The sequence below is a fragment of the Tetranychus urticae genome, chromosome 2 (assembly GCF_039701765.1).
Source record: "Tetranychus urticae isolate SD_2017Ah chromosome 2, NJAU_TeUrti_SD_1.0, whole genome shotgun sequence".
Classification (NCBI taxonomy): domain Eukaryota; kingdom Metazoa; phylum Arthropoda; class Arachnida; order Trombidiformes; family Tetranychidae; genus Tetranychus; species Tetranychus urticae.
This window is the reverse complement of record NC_142959.1, coordinates 915,260-932,313: the sequence shown is the minus strand read 5'-3', so window position 1 is coordinate 932,313 and position 17,054 is coordinate 915,260. Positions and strand designations below refer to the sequence as shown.

The 17,054-nt window shown below is 33.9% G+C and overlaps 4 protein-coding genes across 6 annotated transcripts; 1 reads left to right on the top strand and 3 right to left on the bottom strand.

The window, feature by feature from the left end:
* Nucleotides 1–199: 199 nt before the first annotated feature.
* LOC107368705 (ATP-binding cassette sub-family C member 1) lies at nucleotides 200–6,242 on the bottom strand. The gene is made up of 7 exons (XM_089268180.1): nucleotides 6,085–6,242; nucleotides 5,486–5,992; nucleotides 4,946–5,404; nucleotides 3,158–3,304; nucleotides 1,587–3,107; nucleotides 1,093–1,521; nucleotides 200–1,040 (listed from the first exon to the last, which is right to left on the bottom strand). Exons 1-7 carry the CDS (start codon nucleotides 6,103–6,105, stop codon nucleotides 261–263), a joined length of 3,864 nt encoding a protein of 1,287 aa, XP_089124306.1. The 5' UTR covers nucleotides 6,106–6,242; the 3' UTR covers nucleotides 200–260.
* A 581-nt stretch (nucleotides 6,243–6,823) lies between these two features.
* On the bottom strand, nucleotides 6,824–11,028 carry LOC107368704 (RRP12-like protein). The gene is made up of 2 exons (XM_015936573.3): nucleotides 10,892–11,028; nucleotides 6,824–10,806 (listed from the first exon to the last, which is right to left on the bottom strand). The coding sequence occupies exon 2, from the start codon at nucleotides 10,779–10,781 to the stop codon at nucleotides 6,882–6,884; it is 3,900 nt and encodes a 1,299-aa protein (XP_015792059.2). The 5' UTR covers nucleotides 10,782–10,806; nucleotides 10,892–11,028; the 3' UTR covers nucleotides 6,824–6,881.
* A 454-nt stretch (nucleotides 11,029–11,482) lies between these two features.
* Nucleotides 11,483–14,930, bottom strand: LOC107368702 (uncharacterized). 3 transcript variants are annotated; one of them, XM_015936571.3, is made up of 4 exons: nucleotides 14,090–14,930; nucleotides 13,059–14,009; nucleotides 12,642–12,911; nucleotides 11,483–12,581 (listed from the first exon to the last, which is right to left on the bottom strand). In XM_015936571.3, the coding sequence occupies exons 1-4, from the start codon at nucleotides 14,582–14,584 to the stop codon at nucleotides 11,610–11,612; spliced, it is 2,688 nt and encodes an 895-aa protein (XP_015792057.2). In that variant the 5' UTR covers nucleotides 14,585–14,930; the 3' UTR covers nucleotides 11,483–11,609. The 3 variants fall into 3 exon arrangements, with proteins under 3 accessions (XP_015792057.2, XP_015792056.2, XP_015792058.2); XM_015936570.3 differs by having other exon boundaries at nucleotides 12,642–14,009; XM_015936572.3 differs by lacking the exon at nucleotides 12,642–12,911.
* Nucleotides 14,931–15,638: 708 nt separating this feature from the next.
* Nucleotides 15,639–16,872, top strand: RpL13A (ribosomal protein L13A). Its single transcript, XM_015936569.3, has 5 exons — nucleotides 15,639–15,700; nucleotides 15,776–15,848; nucleotides 16,047–16,112; nucleotides 16,177–16,424; nucleotides 16,605–16,872. The coding sequence occupies exons 1-5, from the start codon at nucleotides 15,680–15,682 to the stop codon at nucleotides 16,812–16,814; spliced, it is 618 nt and encodes a 205-aa protein (XP_015792055.1). The 5' UTR covers nucleotides 15,639–15,679; the 3' UTR covers nucleotides 16,815–16,872.
* Nucleotides 16,873–17,054: the final 182 nt, after the last annotated feature.

Sequence of the window (17,054 nt, the reverse complement as noted above, 5' to 3'; positions counted from 1 at the left end):
ATGGTTAATTGAAGGAATGCCTCAACAGTCCAAACTACAGAAACACCCTTCAGCCAAGCAACAGCCATCGAAGATATTTAATTGCTTAGTGATTGACAAAATGAGATCGAAGAGCACACAGAGATTTGTCATTCTGTTGTCCAAATTTTATTTATTTTCAATAAATAATTTGTTAAGTGTTTAACTTAATTCGTCAAAATTAAATTGTGATGAAATTATGTTCGATAATTTATTTTGTCTCTTTAAATGTAACAGTTAAATCATATAAGCTTAGAATCTTTTGCCATTGAATAAAAAACAGAGCGATCATTATGGAGTAAACTTTGCGGGGAATCGTATTCAATTATCTGCCCTTTGTCCATAACAATGATCTTATCATAATCTAAAATTGTGTTAAATCGATGAGCAATGGTTACAATAGTACAATCGGCAAACTCCTTACGAATTGTTTGCTGTATCAATTCATCCGTTTCAACGTCAACTGCAGCTGTAGCCTCATCAAGTACAAGAATCTTGGTTTTACGAAGAAGAGCTCGGGTTAAACAGACCAATTGTCTTTGACCTATGCTCAAATTTTCCCCACCTTCAGTAATTTCATGATCTAAACCTTTATCCAATTTGCTGACAAAAACCTTCAAATGAGCCTGATCCAGCGCCTTCCAAATCTCAGCATCAGTGTAAATATCGAAAGGATCAAAGTTACGTCTGAAAGAACCCGAGAAAAGCACTGGATCCTGAGGTATCACAGTAAGTCGAGATCGAAGATCATGAAGCCCCATTTTAGTTATATTTTCTCCATCGATTATAATAGTTCCAACAGTTGGTTCAATCAAACGAAACAAAGCCAATGTTAATGATGACTTCCCAGCACCAGTTCGACCAACTATTCCAACCTTTTCATTAGATTTTATGACACAAACAATATCTTTCAACACCAAATCAAGACCAGGACGATATCGAGCCGAATAGTTTCTAAATACAATTTGTCCTTTTTCAGGCCATGACTCGTATGGTCTGTGCTCTGGTATAACCCAAGGTGCCTAAAAAACAATCAAATTAGATTAAACTTTGACAATAAAAAGTTAAACTTACTTCGATCGGCATTTTTGTATACTCCAAACAACGCTCAATCGATACAATGTTGGTTTCAATATCAGAAACGGCTCGGATAAGCATATTAAGAATGGTTGTAATTTGTAAAGCATAACTTATTGAAAGACCAGTTGCTCCAGGACTTGATTTACCTCGATTGACTACAGCAAAAATTGCTGTTAAAGTAACAATAATGTTACCTAGCAGTTCAAGTCTAATGGCTAACCATCGATTTGCTGCAAGATTGGGGAAATAAGCGCCATTATTAGTGTCAACTCTTTTGTTCATTTCATCGATGAAATTCTGTTCCACTCCATAAGCTCGTATGGAAGTTGATCCAGAAATTGTCTCTGAAAAATGAGAGAAAATCGGAGATCCTGTAACTGCTTCAATACGTCTTAATTGTCGAGAACTGGCGATGTAAAATTTCTGAAATAATAAAACATTAATTAATGATATTCTCGAATAAGTAGATCATAATTGAATAAACTTACCTGCACAATTATGTAGATGAAACCAAGAACGAATATAAAAATGATTAAAAATGGAGTTTCCAAACAAATGATTACGATTGATAGAATTGCTCGGAAAAATTGGTTCATAAGGACATTAAGATTATAATAAATCAGTGTATCCGCTGTGTCGATATCTTTAGTGAAACGATTAATAATCCTTCCTAATGGTGTTGTATCAAACCATGACATTGGGGCTTGGATTAAACGAGATAACATTTTTTCATAGATCCAACGAGCACCGGCAATGGTAGCAAAATTCATGATTATGGTGTTGATTAGAGTACAAAATGCTCCTGAAAATCCCAAGCCTGCATAAACTGAAAGCCTTTTATTACGAAGTGCAGTATCATTCATTTTATTAGGATCCAAAGAATCGTCAGACCATGAAGTTAACCAAAGACTGGTTCCTAAGTTGAATCCACTTGTGGCCATGAAGAGTAAAATTGTGACTAAACACGACATCACTCCGATAGCTTTGAAGTACTTTAAGTATACTTTTAACTTTACTGATCCAGTCTCGACAGATTCGCTCTCGGTTAGTTTAAAGGTGGTCTGCGTATCTGATCGTTCAAGTCCGTTAGTTGATATTGTTCTAGTAAAAGCTACCGACGTTGTATCACTTTGTGAATGCATTGAATCTGATCTCGTCACTGAGACTTGTCTTGCAATGTTTAACTCTTTGGAAGAAATTTGGTCTATTTTTTCTTCTTCATTGTTTTCTTCCTTCGAATATTGGGCGATAAAATCAGCGAATTCACCCTTTTTAGCCATTAGATCAGAATAAGTTCCACTTTCATAGATTTTGCCATCTTTCATTACAATGATTTGGTCAACTTGGGTTAAAAAGGTTATCCTATGTGTCACTAGAAGTCGAGTTTTGTTTTTGAGCAAACCTTCAGGTCCAATGACATTGTCAAATAAATGTTTTGCGACATGTGCATCGACGGCAGACAATGGATCATCTAACAAAAAAATGTCAGAGTCAGAGTAAACTGCTCGTGCGATTGAAATACGCTGCTTCTGTCCTCCAGAAATGTTTATTCCTCTTTCACCAATTTCGGTGGCATCACCACCTGATAGTAGTTTAAAATCAGGATCCAAGGCACAAGCGTCAATAACTGGATTATATTTATCTCTAACAAAAGGATTCTCAAGCAGAATGTTTCTGCGAACTGTTGAGTTCATTATCCAAGCCGATTGTGGTACATAAGCAATCTTCCCGTCCACATTGATCAATCCTTTGCTTTTGTACAAATCACCCAAAATAGCTGATATCAAAGATGATTTGCCACTACCGACAGTCCCTACAATTGCAACCAACTTATTTCTTTCGAACTTCATGTCAATGTCTTTAAGAACTGGCTCTTCTTCAGGAGACCAAGAAAAAGAAGCCTCTTCGATGTTTATTGCATTGATTGGATCAGGTTTATGTAGAACAGCATTAGCATCGAGTTCGTCTCCTTCGAGGTAGTTATTTATCCTTCTGATTGCGATTAAAAACTAGAGTACAATTTGTTAGTTGCTATATTGAAAGGTCATTATTAACTTACGTTAGCCCCAAAAGCAATAACTATTGGAAGCATAGCTAATGGTCCATTGAGGATATTGATCAACGATATTGAAACAAAGGTTTTGTTGGCATTAAGAATGTGATTTTTGTCGATTAGAACATAAGTTGCAAAGCTAACAACTGCAATCTGTTAAATAAAAGTCGAAGAACGGCGAGAATTGTATGATTATGATCTTAAGGTTTATGCAAAAGCAACTTAATACACTTCAACTAAAACCTGGTTGTTGCTAAAAAGACTTATTTTAACACAATTGTTTCATTTAAGCACAAATTGAAAAAAAGTTGACAAAAATGGACTAAAACGAGCGAAAATTGTTTTCATTCAAATTTAGACGATGTAAGTTTGTTTGCACATAAAAACTGAATCAATTAATGCAATTTAAAAGTTTCTCTGATCGATAGTTATCACAAAAATCGAGTCCAAAGTTGAAAATTCGACCGCTTGTTGTACGTTTATGGACCCAGTATTTTTTGTGAAACTCATTTTGTCCTGGTAAATTTTGATGCTGAACAAGAAATAGTCCTTATTTTGAGAAATAAAATTTTCTTTTTTTCGTAAAACAACTAAGTTCGATTTTCATTTAAATCGACTTTTCTGGAGAACTAAATCAGTTAGAGAGCTGAAACTCAGTATCGGGCGATAAAAATGATTTGTTAACATCATGCATTGAATAATTTTTTCCCTTCATCAATAGTTCGCTTAAATTTGGTCATTGACCTAAAATTTTGAACCTCAATAGTTCGAGAATGGTATAACCTGAAATTATCATTCTTTAGCCAAACAATTGATTTTATTATGGTTTATAACAGGGCGTAAATAAATATCGGAGAAAATTCCAGCTAATAGTTTTATCGATGATTTAAGTTTGAGTAACCATTTAACTTTATTAACCAAATAGAAACTGATAACATAAATAATGAAATGCTATAACTTTATTTCTAGTTTGTTTATTGATTAAATATTTGGTGAGATTATAGATCATAATAAAATCAATTGTTTGGCTAAAGAATGATAATTTCAGGTTATACCATTCTCGAACTATTGAGGTTCAAAATTTTAGGTCAATGACCAAATTTAAGCGAACTATTGATGAAGGGAAAAAATTATTCAATGCATGATGTTAACAAATCATTTTTATCGCCCGATACTGAGTTTCAGCTCTCTAACTGATTTAGTTCTCCAGAAAAGTCGATTTAAATGAAAATCGAACTTAGTTGTTTTACGAAAAAAAGAAAATTTTATTTCTCAAAATAAGGACTATTTCTTGTTCAGCATCAAAAGTTACCCCGGTAAAATGAGTTTCACGAAAAACTCTTCTTCCATAAACTTCCAACAAGCGATCGAAGTTTCAACTTTGGACTCGATTCTTGTGATAACTATCGATCAGAGAAACTTTTAAATTGCATAAATTGATTCAGTTTTTATGTGCAAACAAACTTACATCGTCTAAGTTTGAAAGAAATTCATTTTTACCAACTTAAGCTCATTTCTGCCAACTTGTGAATGAGTGTGTTAATTGTTTCTTTTCAGCAACAACCTAAAACCCAAATTGTAGATTCACAAGAGCTTAAGATTGAAAAGAGTCGATTTATTAAGCAAATTTTGTGCAGATCGAAGCAAACTGTTCTTCAGCGCTAATGTTTACATTCTCGAGTAAATTCAATCACTTTTCTAGACTTAAGCATATTTGTTCGTGTGTTGAATCAGTTATTTGAATTTAACTAGAGCTCTTTTGGGTTACAACCAATATTTTAAATTAAAACTCACCAGAAAAGGTCCACAACCGAGTGCAAAGAAAATAAGTGCTAGCCAAATGGATTGGAATCTCAGAATCTTGATTTCTTTTCTTCTAATTGACGCAACAATTTCACCAAAAGCGCCTTCCCATGCATACAGTTTCAAAACTTTCATACCATTCAAAATTTCGCTAATCATTTTACTTCGAGCGTCCTTTTCCTTCATAATCTGAGATTGGCATTTCTTAAAACGAGTTGTAAAGAATCCATTGAAAGGTATAAAGATAAGCATAGCACCTAAACCTGCAAAGGACGAAACACCCAATTGTCGCCATAACAAGTATATCGTGATCACTAATTGAATTGGTGAAGACAACATGAGGGAAGCAATATTGATATAAGCAATAATACGCTGGATGTCAACGGCCATCAGATTAACCACCTCACCAGTTGTATTGTTACGTCTACCTAAACTTGACAATCGAAGGCTCTTTTTTTGTTTATCATTTAAGAAACCAAACAAAAAACAAACTATAATTAAACTTGCATATAATTTAGCTTTTCATCTTACTTTTCTGTAGATTGTTGCGGTCAAAGCTGATTTCATTTTCATTGAGGCTACTTGAGTCCAAAATTCACATTGGGAATCCAAAAGGGATTGAAAGAGCGAAGTCGCAAACATAAGTGAAGCAATAACATAACCTTTCCATATCGGTTGATTGGAAACAATGAATGTTAAGAGAGCATCCAATAACTGGGGATTCGCAAACACGAGGGAACTAGAAATCAATTTACACACCGACCCGAACAATAGTATTGGCCAATATACTTTGATCAACACTTTGAAGGTATTAACTTTAAGTACTGGTTTAGTTTTAGCTGGTTCATTAGATGAACTCAAGATCGGCTCAAAATATCGATCAGTCTTTTTAACAATCGAAGCAGTTTGATGATCTTCTATCATAGGCCACATATCCGATTGTGTAAGCGCCTTTCGGTAGCCTTTATACGCCATTGAATCATACCAGATGAACAGCAAGCGGCTGAAGAACGAGGCTTTCGCAAATGGACTTTCATCCTGTTTTATCCAAAAAATTTTCCATGTTAGTTCACCATTCAATTTAACATTCAACATAACTTTTAAAATGGATAAATGCATGGTTTGCTTACCTTTGATTCTTTCGGTGACATTTTATTGATTTAAAATATCAAATTGGCGTTTCAAATGATGTTTGTTCTGAGATGATCATTTCATCAAATCATTCTATACACTCAATTTCATTCTCACATTGCTTTTTTTGCGTCACAATTTATAGACTATTACTTGTTCAATAGACAATCATTTTTTCAACTCTTATAATCTGAAATAAACTACTAGAGCGACAAAAAAGATAGTAAGATGATCAAGTAAATCCATAGCTAATCCCAGTTATTATTAATATGTTGAATGTCTGAATGTATTGCAATAAGTAACAATTTGTAAAAAACGATTTTGCTCTGATTTCTTCGTCATGGAAAAAATTTCTGATCATTGATCAGCTTTGTCTAGAACTTTACTGCGATCGATGCAATTATGTGAGCCTTTTGATTATTTAAGTTTAGTTAGTCTTAAATGTACTAGTTCATCATTGCTCAATGAAAAAATATCTATAAATTCAAAGGAGGTATTCAATATTGGAGGTAGCTATGCTTAGTTTTGTGTATCTAAATCATACCGACTGAATAAACGATTAGATAATCTATTATTCTGCTAATTAAAACTGATTCTAAAGCCTTTGGTTAATTATCTAATTTCTTAATCAACCAACTTGGTTGAGTTATAAACAAACGAAATATTGCATGCTAATCGAGTGCATTGCTAGTTTTTAGACGCGGTTATTTAGATTCAAAAAATTTTAAGACAATTAAATTGAATTCACATATTTTTTAATGATACCAACAAAAGCTTTACATTATTTTATTTTATCTTATTGATTCTGTTTTTCAGATTTGCCTTTTGATGTAATTAGCTTATTAAAATAGCCTTTGAATTTGTTCTTTTTTCTTCGATTTAATAAAGCTCCATTCAACGGAACATACGCAAACGGATCAGGTCCATCTTTCCTCTTGATGTCACCTCCTGCCTTTTTGGCTTTGAATTCTTCCCCTGTTTTGACTCCTTTAATTCCAGTTTTTCTTTTCTTAATCGGTCTGTGGATACCTTTTCCTCCATGTTTATAACTAGCTCTATCTTGAGAAGCTTTTGAAGTCTTTGACATCTTAGATACTTTAGATATTTTAGATGATTTTGAAGTTTTAGATGTTCTGGAGACATTGGTCATAGTTAATCGATCATCATCGTCTTCATTATTTTCGTCAAGGTCTTCATCAACATCGTCATCATCATCTCTCTTCCTCTTAGATCCACGAGAATCTTTAAAGTCGATTATGAGTTTTCCATCCTCTGTCATTGGGAAAGGTTCCTTTTTAGTGGATCTTGAAGAATTGTTTCTCGATGGATTAGAAGAATGTATTCTTTTATTAATATCTGGAGCCATTAAATCAAGAATTTCTTCTTCATCTGCTCTCTCTTCAATGAAAGTTTGAGAGCGCTTCTTTTTCGATCTTCTTGAGGAGGCTTGAGTTCTGTTGTCATCTTCGTCATACAAATCATCGCTATCTGAATCATCAGATAAAATATCAGTCATAGACTTGGTTGATTTATGCGTTGTTGTGGTAGTGATTTCACTTTCATCATCGTCAACTTCATTAGAGTTTTTCGAACGGGCTTTGCGCGCTTCCAATTTCCGGATGTTTCTCAATACTTTACTATACACTTCAGGAACAAACCTGGAGATCATATCATATCCAAACTTGCGAACAAGTTTAGAAAGAATAATCTTAACTTCACGTCGGAAAGCTTTCTTGTGATTTTCGCTCAAAGTGTTGAGTGATATTACGATGTTATAAACAGAATGGGACAGCTCTTCTTTGTTAGTTGTTTTAATCCACAAATTGAGGATTTGGAAAACAGCTTTGACGATGGATCTTTGTTCATTTTTCAATAAATCTAAGAACTGGAACAATTTACTTCTAACATCATTGGCCAACTCTTCCTGATTCAGCTCTAATATTCCACGTCCCAGAACCAAAATCTCGGCAGGCTTAAGGTCTTTATTGAAAATAGAGATAAGATTTACCAGGCTTTGTTGGACAAAAGTTGTATTATTGTTGAAATACGAAGGGAGGTTGATGAGTAAGGTAAATCCAGCTTTTTTACATTTTTTCCTTCCAGTTGCAACACAATCAATAATCACTTTTAAAATATCATTGATATTTTTCTTCTCCAATTGAATAATTCCCTTTTCACATAAAATACTTATCGAATTAACAGGCAAGTATTTGATTTGATCCGGACTTGATTCAAATAATCCAATCAACATTTTTATCACATCAATGTTGAGGGATGAAATAAACTCTTTACAGTGTTCATTGCTACAGATTTCCTGGACCAATCGATACACCTTTTTCAAAGATGATTTTTCATTGGGTTTATTATTTAATTTTTGAATAGCAGGAAGGATGATGTCTTGGTAGATTAACTTGATTTCCTCTGCTGATTTTAAATAGGGGATGAATAATAACAATAGATCCAATAGATAATTTCTAGTCTTGACATTATTTTCGTCAAGTTTATCAAATCCCTTTAAGTTATTAATGATCTCCAGACAATAATGGTTACGAACTTCTTCATTTGTAATGGTCAGGTAAACCCGTGCAGTTTCGTAAATTCGTGCACCATCTTCAGTTCCAGAGCCATTAATATCAGGATTAGTGTATAGTTGAAAGAAAGATGCGAGATATCTTTTGGCAAAAGATTTTATAGTGCCAAGTTCTTTTTCTGACGTAGTTGTAATCAAATTACGAAGAGCAGCTAAACAGTGGCCTCTAATATTAGCATTCTCCATAATTTTCTTGTTTATGAGCTTAGCAAATTCTACATTGAAAAGTCCAATATCAGTTGGATTGCGACAAAACGAAGGTAGAAGAGACCAAATTTGATTGTATATAGCTGAATATAGTTTAACCAATTTTGCTTTTTTCTCTTTTTCCATTTTTTTCATTTTTATTTCGATTGCATTTGCAAGTGGAACGAAATGCTTTTTAAATATACCAAGCTCTGATTTTTCGATATTATCACGGAGTAATGGTAATAGCCAATCATGAGCAAATTGAGTGCTGCCAAGGAGGTCCTGTTGAATGGGCACTATACTAAGTATCACTTCGGGACCAATAAATTTGATAGCTTTGCTTAAAGCACTATCAATATCACCCAAAAATTTGGTATTGTAGCCTTCACGAAGGTTCTTTAGTATTTCGATAAAACGAGAAACCAAGTTGGGTGCTTGTTTGCCAATGTGTTCCATCAACGTTCCAATTATGTTACAAATATATCCCCAAGCATTTTGATACTTGAAAGATAACCCTTTTTCAAAATCATCCATGATATTGGATAAAACTTTTCCATCCAATTCGAATAAAGATGGTGAAAGTATAGATTGAATGATTTGTTGAAGTGCAGTCGATAAATTAATATGGACGATTTTGGAGTCACTTTGTATGAAACAAGGTAAAGTTGAATTGAAAAACGTTGCGAGCATTCCTAAGCATTTTGTTTTGTCGAGCGAGTAAAGACTCAAATAACCTTCTTTCATGACATTTATCCACAAGGTGAGAAGTTGAGAGTCGGTGTAACTTGGACATTTAACGTGTAAGTTATTTATCAGCTTGATATTTAGATCCGGTTTTAATTCTCGAAGTGGCGAAGAGGAGCTAAATAATTGCAAGAAAACTGACAAGCTTCCATTGATCAATAAGGCATTACCGATGCTCATAGCTCGAAGTGCAGTGATGCAACACTCTTCAAGCGCTCCAGCTGGCAAAATAGTGATTATATCTTTCATTAAATTTATCATATGTAAAGCATCATTAATGTTGTCAGTACTTGTGTCTTTAATTTTTCGTATGCAAAATTCAGCAGTTTTCGGCGCCAAGACATGATGCTCAGAATTTTCATAAACGATTTTACTCGCTTTAAGTATGCTGACAATAGATCTGTGAGCAGCTCTGCGGATTTTCGGCTTGCTATCCAAAGTCAAATCGAGAAGAACTTGATAAACCTCCAAAGTTGGAACTAATTTCATCACATGTTTCTCTTGACTTTTTATAAGTTCACATAGGCATCGAATTAAACTTATCAACAAATAACCATTTGTTTTTTCTCGATGAGAAACAATCGTTGATGTGAAAACGTGACTTATTTCTGCAAACTTGATCTTTTTAACTTCTTCAGGAAGTTTCTTGATGACCATACTCAGTAGATAGGCGATGGCAGCCAAAGTCTCTTCTTTCTCAGTGGTTTCAAGCAAAGTGACCAAAATAGCAAAGTATTCAGTCTCACTTTCAGTGCCGCTTTTTTCTTTTATAGTCTCAGTCACAGTAGCTAAAATAGCAATCATCTCTCGATGCAAAAGAGAAGAAGGATTCCATTGCTCCATTAGCTTAGAGAAACTGACGTTGGTACAATTGGTATAGATTGAAGCAAAGGTATTACAGCTGCCAACTGACTCTTGGTCAACATCCATTGAAATGGATTTTGTTTCCATATTTTCCTTATCATGCAACGGCCGACCACTTACACTTAGCTGGTCAAGTCTTAGAGCTTCAAAATCATCACACCCAGCTGAATTTTTGGAGAAAGGGTTCATCAAATTCACTTGTTGGCGGAACTTTTTAGTTGAAGCATTACAATTACTGCTCTGTCCTTTTCTCCATCGATTACCTTTACCCTTGGTAGCTTTCGGAGCTATTCTTATTTTATTCTTCATGTTTCTTTTTGCATCAGATTAAATCCTAAAATGGATGGAAGGAAATAGTAAATAAAGAGAATTGGAAAAGAGCTCAAAATAGTAAGAGTGATGAAGAATAAAAAACTTACCCAGGTTAGATAGTTAGTTGAGTGAATCTTATCACAATTGACATAAAAATATAATTATTTGTACGTCGTTTTAATTGTCACTTGTGAAACACAAAATGTTGTATCCAAATGTTTAGTTTCACGTGGTGACCGACCAAAGACAAAATTGAAGTTTAAAGTTGTCATAGCAACGTGCAATTTTCTTTCAAGGCGCCTTCGTATTTCGGTTTAAATAAATAAAATTAGCACAATTATCAGAATACAGTATTGCCTTGAGTTTTTTGCCTTTTTGGAGTGCTGACATCTATGTGAACTACAGGGGGAAACAATTAAATTTGCAGTTTAAACAATTAATACAGTCTAGTGATTCCCCTTTAGCTTTTCAACCCTTTCCCCTTCAGGGGGAGTCATTCGAGTGGACTAATTGTTTAAGCTGCAAATTTAATTGTTTCCCCCTGTAGTTCACATAGATGTCAGCACTCCAAAAAGGCAAAAAACTCAAGGCAATACTGTATTAACAAATTGGTGAATTATTTTTTGATCTCATTGGTTAATTATTGTCTAGAAGCATCACCATTTGTGATTTAGCTAAATATGTTGAACTATTGCAAATTTAATTAAGTCTGCAAGTGGCTTTATTTACTGGCTTTATCATTAGTACAATACACATTGCATTATTTTACAATAATAAATTGTCATTCGTCATAAATTTAATATAGAAAACAAAATTAGCGAGAATTTAATAACCATTTGTGGCTGGTAATGCATAAGCAGCTATCGATGAGTTAGGATGCTTGCTCTTCGTATGCGAATGCAGTTCCTGTGGCCCAGAAACGATCTGCTTGCAATGATAGCAAGCCAATATATTTTTATATTGCTTGTGTTGTAATGGTGTTGAAGCTTCGGGTGGCCCTGCGACGTCGGAAAAACGCTTATTTAAATCGTTCGGTCTAGCATAGGTCCTGGTCTGTCTTGGAATTTGAGGACTAGCAACTGGAATTCCGGTTGGTAAGGATGATCGTCCATCTCGAGTCCTCAAAAATTGATTAGCGATCGTGTAATAATCGCTAATGAGGAAACTTTTGATGAAATTTTCCAAACCAGCTATTGGTTTGAAAATGAAAAATTCCTTCACCAACTCAACTAGATTTGGAGTATAGCCATGATAATCGCGTAGATGTTTCAACGCTGCCTCACCAATCGAAGGGAACCGCACCGATATGCTAGGTTCACCTTGATTACACAGAAAGCACTCGTATGGCTTGTAATTGAGATGATGGTTAATGTGGGATCGGACAACATCAATATGTGGCACAAGTGGCTTATCGTGAGGAGGAATGGTATTCAAAATACTACGACAGACGGGACAATATGGGGCCATATCCGGATCAATTATTCTAATCATCTCTCCGATAATTTGGTAACGTAAGTTTTCCTCGATCCATTTTTCTGTCTCAGCTTTTTGATCGATGTAATAAAGTAACGGAGAACAGGTATCACCATCATCACACACTCTATCATGGTTATGGTTAAGAATGAAATGTTGATTGATCGAGTTTATATCTTGAAACTTTTTCAAGCAAAGTAAACAGTTAACAGGAAAGTAATTCAAATGCCTTGAAAAATGGAATAGCGCTTCTTCATAAGTTTCAAAGTAGATGGATTCTTTACAAAATATACACAGGTATTTGCCTTTAACAAAATCACCATTCTGTAATAAAAAAAGAAAAATAAAATTTGAATATTTATAACTGAAAAATTAGAAAAATACCTTTGGTTTCATGATTGGATTGTCAGCGATGGTTTCAACGTCAGGGAAAATTTGGATTGTAACTGGTGTATTGAGCTGTTGATGTTGATTAGGGATTGAAGACGACGGAGAGACTATTTGTGGAGGTTTTGAAGTATTCAAAGTTAGATTGATCGAACTTGATCTAGGACTAATCTTAAGTAAACTTGCGGATTGATTTAAATTAACAGGAGTGTTGGGGGCCGAGTTTCTGACCATGAGTTGACCACACGGTAATGTGATAACGGTAGGCTGTTGGTATTTAGAAATTAGCAAAGGTTGTGGATGGTTAAGCACATTTCCATTATTAGTTAATGAAGGTAGGATAGGGTTGAATTGAGTTATGGTGAAACAGTTTTGAACAGGTACAGTTGAGATATTGTTTTGAGTTGAGATTACCTTAGTCGGAGAAAACATCATTCTTTCTGGTGGGCTAGGAAAAGTAACATTCTTATTTGTCGTGATGGCAGCTTTGGTTGATGGAGTGTTTTGAAAACTTTGTGCATTAGTCATGACTTGATTAGATACCATTGGTTTATCAGACTTAAGAATAGACTGTCCATTGAAGGAGTGGTTTGTATGATTGCTTTGTAAACTGGTTGAAGAACTTTGATTAACCAAATCTCCCAATGTCACTGGTTTAATTGAATCTTTATCTGCAATTAACTTTTCCTTTTCCTTTTCCTTTGCTTCGTGTTTAGCTTTGAATTTATTTCTAACAAAATGTGGTATTTTTTCTGGAAATCTTCTTCTAGTAGAGACTCCCATAGAACTTAAATAGTGGATTATAAATCCTTCCAGTGGTTTAATGTAATTGAGTTTTTGATAAACTTGTGTCAATAGAAGATCTTCAGCTTCTGGATGATTTTTTAAGATATGCTCGTATGCACGATCGTCGAAATCACTAATAGAAAATTTTTTTCCTGTTTGATTACAAATTTTACACACATAAGGCTCATAAAGAAGATGCTTGTAGATATGAATAAACTGTTTTCTTGGTTGAACAAAATTGGGGGGAATTTGGATAATATCTTCTTTTTTCTCACTAGACTCACAAACTGGACAGTAGGCTACAATTTTGAAATTCCGTTTCTTATTCGGTCCCATCTGGGAATCAATAAAGGCTTCAATCCAGTCCAATACCCAAGGCATCAGTTTTTTCTTGAATATTGCTGTTTTTACGTCTGTATGATCGGCGCGGAAATGCTTTACCAGATTTTGCGGATTGGTTAACACTTCTAAACATATCATACATTTGTAAGGATAGTAATCCAAATGGGCTTGATAGTGTTCAATGGCTGCAGCTCTTCCTTGAATACTTTTTTGAGGACAGAAAACGCAAAAATAAGTCTGTGAAGAGGAGTAAAAAAACAACATTAACATTATGGCTATTGGTAATGAAGAAGGGGAGAAAAGATGGAAATACATACAGTTTTTTCTTGTAAAATTTCACAGTCGTTTTGAATATCCATCCCTTCTGAAGGTAATACCATTTCTTCTTCATCGTCAGAATCAGTTAAATCAATGTGCATATTTGTAGGCTCTGTGGTTGTAGTAGCTTGGTTAAATAGAGGGGGTTGTCCATTTGGTATAATCACAGTATCTGATGTCTTTTCTGTTTCTTGCAAGATTCTATCTGGATCCTTGATTATTCTAAAATTAGATACATCAGTTATTCTTTGAACATTGACTGAGCACGGTTTGATAATGCCTTCGTATCTTTTCTCTTCTGCTATTCGAGCGGCAAGCTCGGAAGCTACTCGATAGATCAGTTCCAAACCCCGGACAGGCTCGGCTTCTGGCTCATTTTGTTTAGGATCGTTATTAACATCAGGTACGTGATCCATAGTTTCAGTTGGAATTGTGGAAACCGGCGAACCACTTGCTTCAGATGAACCATTTTGACTAGTTACTTCAAACTCCATTGAGAGACTTGTGTCTAATCAAACAAGTTGATTGGTCAGGGTGTAGTAGGGTGAAAGAACATACACAAAAGTAAAAGAAATTAAGCTAAACAGCTATAAATCGCATCAGATCTAATCATTTGAGTGCTGTAGAAAAATTTTCATAACAAGAAAAGGAAATGAGTAAATATATGAGGCAAATGGTTTGACATTAGACAGTTAAATACAAGCATAATGATAATTGTAACGATAAGTAGGAATCACAACAAATAGCTGGACACTTATTATAAGTCAAAATTTGTATCAGATCTATTAAACTTAAAAAGAAACATCATTTACATAAAGAATACAGCCAAACTTAATAAGATTAAACTTTTGACTTTTTACTAGCAACATATGATCAGAAGAAGAAGAAGAAAGACAATTTGATTTGGCCAAGAGTTTGGCGGCAAACCTAACTAACTTTGAACATATAAACAAAATTTGGAAATTAATTGTGAGTAAACATTTAATCATTTAGAAGTTAACTATTAATAAACATTTAAACAACAATTCTACCTCACATTGGAACTAATTTAGAAACCATAATAAAATTTAAGGCAATTTAGCCTAATTAAGATTAAAACAATCATCATTGCTCTTTTAAATTCTTACCTATTTCCCAACAGTCCATCACGTAAATTGAAACACAATAGTCAATAGTAATAAATTAATTAATCCTTTGAATTACAAACGTTTGAATTAATTTACTGATTCGAAAACTAACCTAATTAATAAGATTTAAGCAAAAATCAGATTATTTAGCATAAAGCTTATTAGCTTTAATCAACTAAAGAAAAGAGTATTTTCCTATTTTTTATTGAATAAATACTGTTTAAAGTCAATCTTAATTGGTGCAAAATTTTTGGTATATTAAAAAGCGCTAATGATCAATGAAATTAATTAAATTGTCAATATCCGAGCTAAGTTGAACAACTTCAAGTGCTTTAAGTTTTTTACAGTTTGCACTTAAGAAACTTTCCCTTAGTTGAATCTTGCTGTTTACTCGCTTCCGTTTCCTTCTCAGTTTTCCGATTTGTTGAGTTTAGGTTAATTTAATTTATATTTCTACCAAGAATGCCCGGATTTAAAGAAAAGGTAATTTATATTTAATTTTTTTAATCATCATTGGTCAAAGTTTAACACTTACTTATTATTCATTGTTCTCCATAGCCTCTTATTATTGATGGTAAGGGTCACCTTCTTGGTAGACTTGCCGCTGTAGTTGCAAAAACTCTATTACAAGGTAAGATTTTTTTAATTATATTTGATTTCATTTTTTTACTAATTACTGTGATGATAATTTCCACCAACACTGACCTACAGTGATTAAAGTAACAATGCACTACCATCTGAGAGTTTAAACTAACCGATTACTCGGTCTATGATCCTATTGTATGATTACTCACGTGTCTCTTTTTTTCTTATCTTTATCGTTTCACAGGTCAAAAAGTTGTCGTAGTAAGATGTGAAGGAATCAACATTTCTGGTTCATTTTACCGAAATAAACGTATGTTCATTGCGGTGTCACATGTCCCTTATCGTTTTACTAACTTGCTTTTACTTTATTGCAGTTAAATATCTTTCTTTCCTCCGAAAGAGATGTAATGTAAATCCTAAACGTGGACCCTTCCATTTCCGGGCTCCCAGTAAAATCTTATGGCGTACTGTACGAGGTATGTTACCTCATAAGACAAAACGTGGTTACACCGCATTATTGAGGCTCAAAGCCTATGAAGGTATTCCCCCACCTTTCGACAAAAAGAAAAGAATGGTTATCCCATCAGCTCTTAGAATTTTAAGATTACAAGGAGGTCGTAAGGTAAGCTTTACAAACTTTTGTATTTTATTGATTGTAAAATGATGATTTCTATTTCCTTATCTACATTAGATGATAAATATGATATAAACCTTTATTCTGATTTTTTCAATTTGATTGAATTTAATTTTCTGAATTTCAAAAAACTAATGATATTTTTAACCCTTTTTCTCACGATTACAGTTCTGTGCACTTGGAAGATTATCACATGAAGTTGGATGGAAATATCAAGGATTAATCGAAACTCTTGAAGCCCGACGAAAAGCACGTTCTTTAGTTAGGTACAAGAAAATAAAGGAAGAGAAGAAAATACGTGTACAAGCCAAGGAATCTTTGGCTAAACAACTGAAACCTCTTCAAGATATTATAGCTGCTTATGGTTATGCTGTATAAGAAATTTTTTGGACTCATCAAGCAAAGGCTATTAAATAAAATATTTGCTTTAAGTTTACATTCCATATTGAATTATCACTTTTTGTTTGTCAATCGAGTTTTCTTTGTGTTTTTCCTCTTGTCTTTAATTTTATTCAAAACACTTTCAGCCGATTTATCTCTGTTGAATAAGACGTCCTCCTCCGTGTCGTAGTTTTTTTTCAGTTTCTCATAGGATTCATTAATCGCTCTGCCTTTAAA

Bases quoted from the DNA above. Each gene is read 5' to 3' on its own strand.
- LOC107368705 (XM_089268180.1), bottom strand. From the start codon at position 6,105: ATGTCACCGAAAGAATCAAAG. The intron at 3,305-4,945 runs GTGAGTTTTAAT...TTTATTTAACAG, and splicing joins TCGGTTGTGGACCTTTTCTG to ATTGCAGTTGTTAGCTTTGC. The intron at 1,522-1,586 runs GTAAGTTTATTC...TTATTATTTCAG, and splicing joins TCATCTACATAATTGTGCAG to AAATTTTACATCGCCAGTTC.
- LOC107368704 (XM_015936573.3), bottom strand. From the start codon at position 10,781: ATGAAGAATAAAATAAGAATAGCTCCGAAAGCTACCAAGGGTAAAGGT.
- LOC107368702 (XM_015936570.3), bottom strand. From the start codon at position 14,584: ATGGAGTTTGAAGTAACTAGTCAAAATGGTTCATCTGAAGCAAGTGGT. The intron at 14,010-14,089 runs GTATGTATTTCC...TCCTCTTCACAG, and splicing joins AAATTTTACAAGAAAAAACT to ACTTATTTTTGCGTTTTCTG. The intron at 12,582-12,641 runs GTATTTTTCTAA...TTTTTATTACAG, and splicing joins ATCCAATCATGAAACCAAAG to AATGGTGATTTTGTTAAAGG.
- RpL13A (XM_015936569.3), top strand. From the start codon at position 15,680: ATGCCCGGATTTAAAGAAAAG. The intron at 16,113-16,176 runs GTATGTTCATTG...ACTTTATTGCAG, and splicing joins TTCATTTTACCGAAATAAAC to TTAAATATCTTTCTTTCCTC. The intron at 16,425-16,604 runs GTAAGCTTTACA...TCACGATTACAG, and splicing joins GATTACAAGGAGGTCGTAAG to TTCTGTGCACTTGGAAGATT.